The sequence below is a fragment of the Lepisosteus platostomus genome, chromosome 5, assembly GCF_059453375.1.
Source record: "Lepisosteus platostomus isolate fLepPlt1 chromosome 5, fLepPlt1.hap1, whole genome shotgun sequence".
Taxonomy (NCBI): Eukaryota; Metazoa; Chordata; class Actinopteri; order Semionotiformes; family Lepisosteidae; genus Lepisosteus; species Lepisosteus platostomus.
In genome coordinates, this window is record NC_142615.1 from 35025856 (window position 1) to 35036001 (window position 10146).

The 10146-nt window shown below is 39.3% G+C and overlaps 1 protein-coding gene across 1 annotated transcript; it reads right to left on the reverse strand.

Annotated features, from left to right (window-relative positions):
• Nucleotides 1-4113: 4113 nt before the first annotated feature.
• LOC148665832 (uncharacterized) lies at nt 4114-9504 on the reverse strand. The gene is made up of 2 exons (XM_088631670.1): nt 9046-9504; nt 4114-6351 (listed from the first exon to the last, which is right to left on the reverse strand). Exons 1-2 carry the CDS (start codon nt 9413-9415, stop codon nt 5270-5272), a joined length of 1452 nt encoding a protein of 483 aa, XP_088487796.1. The 5' UTR covers nt 9416-9504; the 3' UTR covers nt 4114-5269.
• Between the last annotated feature and the right edge of the window lie 642 nt (nt 9505-10146).

The window sequence follows — 10146 nt, forward strand, 5'->3', positions numbered from 1 at the left end:
CATCTCCAGGGGAAACTGTGAACTGAATGCCCTAGACCACCAGCCATCTTGCCTGGGGTTCTTATAATGAATTATATATTTTATTTCTTTCTCCTCGTTGATAAGAAAAAAAGTGAAATCATGTAGAGAAATGTCTTTCTTTCATGGGGAAAACTAGCACGAGCAAATGTAAAGTTTAGAGCAGTGCTCAATAAAATCGATCAGAAACCAAAAGCGCTTCTTATGCGGATCAGTATATTCCGATACCACTGGTTCTGCAGAAGAAATAAGAAAAGCCGAACTCCTAACACTGTGTTGCCATTAAGGCTACTTAGTTAAAAAAAATATTGGCGTTACAAATTATCCGCCGAGCTGTTTTATGTATCCGGCCACCTCTTTCCTTCCTACTTTGCAGTGAGCACAATTCTTTCAGTTCTTCTCTTGTATTTTCCTTGCTATTTTACTGTCCCTTTCCCCCATGTGAAGATGGATCCACAATCGAAACCATGTTTTCACCCTGTGTTTCTGCAGCTGCAGTCTGTATGAGGAGAGGGAGGTATACAGCATCAGTGGCACAATCGGTCAGCATGTGGTACTTATACAGCAGTGGACAGTGGAGTTATGCTGAGGTTGTGAGTTTGAACCTCAACTGGAGCAGTGTGGTCTGTGTCTTTAGCTACTGAAAGCAACTGATGAGTTTAGGTGCTGGAGAGGAGGTTTAAATAATCTGAAAGAAACAAGTAAAGGTTAATCTGTATCACACCCAAAGAAGACTCCACTGCTGAAATGTTGTTTCTCGTTCTTGTTTCGGCATGGAATAAGTAGTTGCAAGAAAATAAGCCCCCTGAATAGGGACCCTGAGATGCAAAGTTCGATATTCTACTGACTGGGCTATTCACGTCTACTCAGTTTCTTTCTGAAACAACGTTTTTCAAGAAATACTTTCAATTTGTGAAATTTGAAATACAATCTTAATGCAGATTATTTTTTCCCAAAAACTGTAAATGGAGAAAACCGACCCGTTTGAGTCTCTGTGGTACAATTGCTTAGTGCAGTCAGGTGAGGACTAAAATGATAGTAAGGTGCTGGTTGAAGCACAACCAGGCGTGCCTTTCTCACTGATCCAACATGAACATCATCTAGGGAAAAAAGGGGCATGTAATGCTTAATACATTATTGACCTTATTGATAATTGGAGGGAATACAAATGCTTTGCATTTATCGAATTAAAGCACGTAACAACTGAGTACCTGAGTTGATATCACTGGGCAATTTCCAATAATGACCAACATCATCAACTTCAAGTAAAATAAGATTCACACATAGAGTTTTATCTTGGATTGGAGGGCGGGAGTATTCATTTATACTCCCGTTGCATCTTGAGCTAAACTATTTTAAAAATATGACGCATATTTTTTCAAGACACTTGTAATCGCCTTAAAGAGAGTTTTCATGAAGATGTACATTGGCTAGCTCTCCACTGTTAATTGATGGGACTTTTGAAGAAACTGTTCTCATACAACCAACATACAAATTACACATCTTAATAAACATGAAGGGAAATCTGTGTTGTGAATAACATAAAACTGTCACTACACATGATTGAGTCCTTGAGTCTGGCACCTAAGACCACTCAGCCATCCTGACAAGCAGTGGAGGCTGGTGTGTTGAATGCACCCGTTGCTTTGTCAAAGGATTATTAACAACTACTGATAGTTTGTTTTTTCTTATTACAGAGATTTCTACATTGCAAGACAATTGACAATATAGATAAAGTAAAGTCTTGGTAAACAAAACAGGCACGGACAGGGATTGAATCTATGAACTTCAGTTTACGAGCCCAACACCTTACCACTTGGCCACCACACCTTAAAGTAAACAACTTCCAATCAAGGCTAAAATGTTCAAATTCAGAACAAAAAAACTATAAACCTTTGAGTACAAATTGCATGAAGAAGAGGAGTAAAACACGCTCAAATGTGATTATTATTGTTGTTCAAATTATTTTTTTCTGAATCTGATTTACATCGCCTGGAGACAGCAACAACAAAAGAAGTGATTCTTAACAAGTAGATAAGCAGCAGCTGTGTGATTCCAACAGATGCCCCCAAAGAACTTGGAGCTTTAATCCAGCTCCTTAAAGCGCTCGGCCGCGTTACTCTCGACAGCACCTCTTCAACTCTTGTTGTCTGACCTAGTGGTGTTATGATGCGTGGAAGCGACTGCAACTTTGTTTTCTGAGATGCTTTCTTTCGCGTGGTGAAACCTTGACTTCTTTGGCACCTCTGGATATAGTTCTTCTGTGGAGCAGGCTTTCACACCTTTTTTTTTTACAGGAAGATGCATTCCAAAACGATCTCTCCTGTTTTAGAAATGCTTTATGCGGCGTGTTTGATTCAACAGATAAACAGTATTCTAATTGTAGAATGCAGATCTGTGCAGCAATCATACTGGATTTGACTGAGATTCTGAAATACTTCTTGCAAAGGTATTCAGACTTTCTTGATCCTATAATAAAAAACTTCCAATCTCTGATGTTACTGTCCTTAAACTCAGACGTGATGTTCTCCAGACGTGCAGTGTCCCTTTACTCTCGTGTTTTCAAAACAATCTCCGTTTCCGGATGTAGTTGAAGTGGAAGTGGCCTGACTGCAGAGGAAAGTATGGAATGATAAAATGTTTCTACAATTTACAAATTGTGGGTTCAAGTCTCCCCAGCATCCTGTGTAATTTTGATTCAACCTTTCGAAATCCTCTAGCGATCGACTTTGATCAAGTCAAATAGAGGACTTCTTCAGAGTCAACAATCGAAAATGAACCCGAGGCCACAAGGGAGGAATTAGCACTAGACCTGGTCAAGCAAGTAATTGCATTACTCCTGTCCTGTAGTCCTTGCTCTTGCTTCATGTTGACTTCAAAATCCTCATGCTCAGCTATAAGGCTCTGCATGGCTTGGCACCTCAGTACCAGTTTGAGCTATTATTGCCCTACTCCCCACCTCACAACCTCCGGTCTTCTAACTTCCAGCCTTTGAAAACCTAATTAGTAAAACTGAAAGAACCATCTCCATAGGTGTTGGTAGTGCACGAGGAGAAGCTGTGACAATGGAAGAGGAGGAGTGAGAAAGGCATGGATGGAAACCTCTTTTCTTGTGCTAATCTGGAAAAAACGAAAATAAAAGCTGAAACATGAAAAAATAATAATAGCCATAAGAGGAAATGGCTCCTAGCAGCAAGCACCCCTTGTTCATATAGTTGTGACCATCCCCATATATCTCATGGGAGACCGGGGTTCCATTTCCCGACAACGAGACTGGTAGCTTTTCTCCCATCAGATTTCAATCTTTCATGCAGTGTGAGAAAGCGTACATAATTTTCCATTTCTGTCATTTTCTGATGGCTATTTCAAAAACTCCTAAATGCTTTTAGAACATCTACCAATGTATTTGATTATTTTTTCCCCTAAACAAGTTCATTATTGATCATAACAACCTCCAGAGAACAAAGAATGTGCCGAAGATGTGAGGCGTTGAATCTTGAATCAGCTACATGGGTATCTGTTCTGTGGTGGTCAAGATATATTTGTACGAGAAACCAGGAATCCCTTCACTCCTATTAAGCATACAGGATAGGAATGGGACATTTTGTGTGTAAGTGCATATGTCAATGCATTACCTATATAGTGGTGTATATAGTATATAGTATATTGTAGTGCCATTCTCATTTGCACCATACTAGAAGAACCAAGCTCTTTATCATGGGTGAGAATCAAATCCATGCCTCCAGGGTGACACCACTATTAAAAGCTTTGGAAAATGTGTGAAGTTTTATAATCTATCTTCTTTGTGGAGTGAATGTTGTATTTGAGAGAAAAGCAAAGATGCTCACTAAGGTAGGGATGACCAAAACGTCTGGCAGGAACTGCAAATCATATTCATACGAGGTCATCAGAAAATAATGTTTAATAATGTTTAATTGCATTTAGTTTATGTGGCTGTTAAAGTGTATATATATTGCGGGTCCTGTCTGGTTTAAAAAAAAAATGCATTGAAAAAAACTGTTAAAAAACATAAAAATATGGATTAGTAATGGTGCCAAAATAGATTTTCTTATTAAGAGAGATTCATATAATATCTCTGTTTCCTCATTATTTATCCTTTATTGCATACATATTTCTTGTATTTGATATGTATTCTCTCTGGGGGTAAATAAAATGTAGATTGTGCAACAAAGACTTTGAGCTTTTTGGTAGATTTTAATCAGATGTGGGACTTTTTTTCTTAAGAGTTACAGTTAAGGAACCTAATCTGTTTTATACAAATTTCTTGCTCAAAATGTAAAATGTAAGTTAAAAGATGTTACACAATTACAAGCCTATCCAATGAGAACAGTCTTAATTGGAAATTAAACAGGACTAAACTTAACATTCCAAGACCAAACAGAAATAAAGAAATCAATTTAGACTTAATTCATTTTAAAACTGAATAAAACTAAAAACTTTATACATTTTATTATACACAAAAAAGTAAATGGCATGATTAAAACTAATTCTGTTCTAATCACCCATAAGTAAGGGTAATAACAGTCAAAATTTAGTTGACTAGACTAAATCAAAAGTGGGTGACTACAAAGAGACTATAACAAATAGACATTTTAGGAACAAGTAAAGGCTTATTCTATGCTGAAAAGTGAAGAAAGAAAACACAATGTGTCGGCTGTGGAAGCTTTAACGAATGTCACATACTAACGCAGCTACCTACTTCAACGAATAGAGATTTCAGTGGAAAACTGGTGACTAAATTGGTGTGTTTTTAAGTCGCCTGACTGGATAAAACACTTCCCATACTAACTGTAGCTGAACTAACTCGCTCCTGTGTGACTGCATTGGTGGATTCTAAAGGTCTCCTGTGTGAGTATGCTGGTTGGCTTTTAAGGTATTTGAATCACTAAAACCCTTTCCACACTGACTGCAGCTGAAAGGTATCTCTCCTGTGAAATTAAGGGTAGTCTGGTGGCTCTGTGGTTAAGGATCTATGTCTGTGGGTGGAAGATTGCCATTTCAAATTCCTCAATTGACAGGGAAATATTACTCTATTGGACCCCTGAACAAAGCCCTTAATCCTGATAGCTCCAGGCATGCTGTACAAAGAGCTGATCCTGTGCTCTGACACCAAGCTTCTCTCCCTATCTGCAGGCCTCATGGTGAGCATGTTGTGAATACCTAATACACGAAATTGTATACGGCCAATAAAGTGATCTTATTTTATGCGCTGGTGAGCTCTTCAGGTGATTCAGTCATTAAAACTCTTCCCACTCTGACTGCAGCTGAATGGTCTCTCTCCTGTGTGAATATGCTGGTGTGTTTTTAAGTGACCTGACTGACTAAAACTCCTACCACACTGACTGCAGCTGAATGGTCTCTCTCCTGCATGAATATGCTGATGCGTTTTTAAGTGACCTGACTGACTAAAACTCCTACCACACTGACTGCAGCTGAATGGTCTCTCTCCTGTGTGAATGCGCTGGTGGGTTTTTAAGGTACCTGACTGACTAAAACTCTTCCCACAGTGACTGCAGCTGAATGGTCTCTCTCCTGTGTGAATGTGCTGATGTCGTTTTAAGAGGTGCAAATGACTAAAACTCTTCCCACACTGACTGCAGCTGAATGGTCTCTCTCCTGTGTGAATGCGCTGGTGTCTTTTTAAGACGCATGAGTGACTAAAACTCTTCCCACACTGACTGCAGCTGAAAGGTCTCTCTCCTGTTTGAAGGTGCTGGTCGGGTTTTGATTTGCTAGACTGACAGAAACGCTGCTCCTCCCTGTGCCATAACGGCAGTTTGTCCACTCCATCTGAGGAAAGCCTTGAGTGATTCTTCCTCATCCTCTGATCATGCTGTGGTCTCTTATTCTGCAAATGCTCCATGGAATGGTCTTGCTCTGTGTCCTGAAACTGAGATTTGTTTTCTCCATTGTGTCCTTCAGTGTGCTGGTCAGCAGTGTGAATCAACTGGGGCTCCATGTCCTGCTCTTTAACATTAAACTCACTCAGTTCTTCTTTGAGTTCATGTACAGTGATGCAGTAAAGTTCATTACAATGTTCTGCAATATTCTTGGCATCCAGATGATTAATCTTCTCCGTAAATATTAAGAGTCCAGGTGTCTCACGCTCAGGTTCTATCTTCATCATGGGCACAGAGTCCAGATCTTCGACACTCTGTCTGCCCTCTGTGTGCTGCTCACTGAGTGTCTCTTTCCCTTCTGCAACAGTGAGCTCTGTTTCCTGCATCAGATTGGAGCCCCACTCCTCCTCACTGTGCTGCTGTTCAAGAGGAGCCCTTTCCCCAGCATCAGGGAGAGCACTGGCCTCTGAGCCTGTAAACACAGGACAAGAAAACAAGACCTTTATAATAATAATAATAATAATAATAATAATAATAAAAATCTTCTCAAAGTGCTTTACATAATGCCAACAACAACAACAACAACAAAAAACACAATATAAGCATGATGAGAATACACTGTTTTAGGAGACAGCAGATTGTGGTACAAAATACAGTAGGAGCAGATGGGTAAAGAACAGGTAAATAAAGGCTCTTCTAAAGAAGAAAGTTTTGAGTCTGGATTTAAAGGAGTTTAGAGAAGGTGACTCTCTGATATCCCTGGGGATAGAGTTCCAGAGTTTAGGGCATAACAGAAGGGCCTTTCATTCATAGAGTGTAGATGGACCGGGGGACAGATAGGAGACCAGAAACAGAAGAGAGAAGGTTGCGAGGTGGGGAGTAGAGCGATAATAACTCAGACAGGTACTGAGGTGCCAAGCCAAGCAGAGACTTATAGGTGAGCAGGAGGAATTTTAAGTTGACACGAAACTTGACAGGAAGCCAGTGCAAGGACTCCAGGATAGGAGTAATGTGAACACTTGTACTAGACCTGGTCAGGATTCTGGCTGCCGAATTTTGGACATAGTTTGTTCAATGTGGATTTAGAAACCCCAGAGAGCAGAGCGTTATAGTGGTCGATTTGGAAGAAGAAAAAACTTTTCAGCCACAGTTAACGATAATATAGGGTGTAGTTGAGCAATATTTTTGAGGCGAAAGAAAGAAGTTTTGACAATATGTTGCACACGTTGGTCAAATGTCAAGCCTGAGTCAAATATCATCCCCAAGTTTTTCCAATTTAGACTGAAGCTCAAGTACAGAACCATCTACAGATAGGGTTACAGGATTGGCTTTACAAAGTTGATGGGGGGGGGGGGGGGGTTCCAATAAGCATGACTTCAGTCTTGTCACAGTTAAGATAAAGGAAATTTTGAGTCATCCTAGTTTTTATGTCAGAGATGTAATTAGATAGAAAAGAGACAGCCACATTAGCGTCAGGTTTGGTATGGATGTATATTTGAGTATAATCAGCATAATAATGACAGCTGAGGCCATGTGATCTAGTATTTAGCCCTGAACTTTAATACGAGCTTAGAGTAGCGCTCAAAAGGAAGTACTATCCACGCAAAAAGTAGCTTACATTTTAAACTTGAGATAGCAAAGATATTATTTAGTAGCATGTTAGTGGGGCCAGCGGGGGGCGCCCACCCTGCGGTCCATGTGGGTCCTAATGCCCCAGTATAGTGACGGGGACACTATACTGTAAACAGGCGCCGTCCTTCGGATGAGACGTAAAACCGAGGTCCTGACTCTCTGTGGTCATTAAAAATCCCAGGGCGCTTCTCGAAAAGAGTAGGGGTGTAACCCCGGTGTCCTGAACAAATTTCCAATTGGCCCTTACTAATCATGGCCTCCTAATAATCCCCCTCTATGAATTGGCTACATTACTCTGCTCTCCTCCCCACTGATAGCTAATGTGTGGTGAGCGTTCTGGCGCACTATGGCTGCCGTCGCATCATCCAGGTGGATGCTGCACATTGGTGGTGGTGGAGGGGAGTCCCCATTACCTGTAAAGCGCTTTGAGTGGAGTGTCCAGAAAAGCGCTATATAAGTGTAAGCAATTATTATTATTATTATGTAATTTAAGTTTTAAAAACTAATTTTCCAAACTTGATATACATCAAAGATTCAAACACATTTAATCTCTTTTAACACAGATAACGTGAAAAGGGATTAAAACTACAGCAGACAAGTACTTTACGTAACATTTTTACACAAATTCATGTATAGCCATTTAGTGGTGAACAAAAAAATTCAAATACTGTAAATAAAAATGTAAAGAATGTGGGAAACATAAAAAATTCAACTCTTATACACGCAGCTGAGTTCCTTATTTGGGAACTAGTCACTAGTTATCATGCAGCATCACCATCGATATGACAAGTACAAAGAGGAAAGGCAAGTCAAGAGAAGTTAAGCTGTATCACTGTTTTTATTATACTTTAAACTACATACATGCATGTACTAGTAGACTCCCAATCGATTTGGGTTGTTTAAGCAGAGGGGAATAAGTGGGTATAAAGGGGTGTTCTGATTATAGGCGATTTTAGATATACAAGCTATGTTACAAACCTAACTACCGTGAAAAAGTAAGTCTACTGTAATAATATCACAAGTACATTACATTTACACTAACAGTGCACTGAAAGAAAATGAGGGGTTGATCCAAACACACTGACTGGACACTCCAGTACATTAACACTGCACTGAGAGAAAGGGAGGTTAATTACACACACTGACTGGACACTACAGTACATTAAGACTGCATTGAGATTAGTTAATACAGACACAGGCCCTGGAGGACTGCAATACTTAAACCAATTAAAATTATTTTGTATACACAATCATTAGTATACATATAATAATATAAATCAATAAAACGTAAAAACAATATATATATATACACATAAGTCTTCTTTCTTAATTACATTGTATTATTATCTGATTCAGTGAAACACTGTAACCAGACAAAACAGTTCAGTTTCCAGTTAAGAATCCCGTTGTTACATCACACAAGTCTTTACCACTTCACTCTGCCTCTCTCCACTATACTCTCACCAGTGAGGAAGTTAAAGACACTGTTTTAAACTCACACACACCCTGACTAAATACAAGTCACCTCACTGACCTGAGAGCTGCAGTTTCGTGTCCATTTCTTCTTTTATTCCTGCAGGGACTTCACAGGGAAGCGTCTGGGTACCCTGATCTCCTCCTGCTCCCGAATCCTTCTCGCACAGCTGCAATCTCCACTTCAGGCTCTCGTTTTCCTTCTTCAGCTGCGCCATTTCACTCCCGACACTGTCCTCCACACACTGTGTGATTTTAAACACGGCCCGTCTTACCAGTATCTTGGAGATGCTGCGGAGTTTGTTTTCAATCTCCTCAGAGTCAGAAATCCTGCTTCGAAACACTCGTGAAACTTCATACACGATCGATTTGAGCAAAATCTCCATGAAAGAGTGAAGCTCAGTTTCCAGATTGAACAGTAAAATTGTCATATTTAACCAAAGTTGATCACAAATACAGAGAGAGTGCTGTGCTGATACTGAAATGAAAAACACTCCTACGCACCTACGGGTCTATATGATTGCAAGAGTTTGAACTCACACTTGAAGCAGGAACAGGAACTGAGCGATCACTCCTCCTACATCCTGCCACATGACGCACTTCCTTAGTGATTGTTGCTATGCACTTCACGTGAAGGACTTTCAGTATGTTGTATCTTGTTGAATATACAATGAAAAAAAATGTAGCATAGTTTACAAATATATGTACATACAATATACACATATATATATACACACGTACAAATATATATATATATGTTCTATTTTCATATATTTCCAGATCCTTCGCCTGTATTGAAATAAATAACAGCACTTAAACGTGTATTGAAATAAAGGGATCAAACTTTTAATGTAATGGATTCATATCTAAACAATGTCTGCTAATAGACGGTAATGTGAACAATTCCTGTTGCCAATTGGTTTGATATCTCCAAGACATCCAAGAGATCAGGTATTGAAAATATTTTTTTAAACAGAAAATGTTAAATGGAAAGTAGGTCAAAAACCTTCTGATAATCTAAGTACACCATACTACATGTTCTGTGCATCCATTAGTTCTATGGGCTTTATGGCATTTAATTAGTTAGACAAATTATATTTCTGATTACAATAGATAGTTTTATATCTGTATTCATAATAAAGGTTGGTTTTATTATAATTTA

Bases quoted from the DNA above. Each gene is read 5' to 3' on its own strand.
- LOC148665832 (XM_088631670.1), bottom strand. From the start codon at position 9,415: ATGACAATTTTACTGTTCAATCTGGAAACTGAGCTTCACTCTTTCATG. The intron at 6,352-9,045 runs GTCAGTGAGGTG...CTGTGTTTACAG, and splicing joins CACGAAACTGCAGCTCTCAG to GCTCAGAGGCCAGTGCTCTC.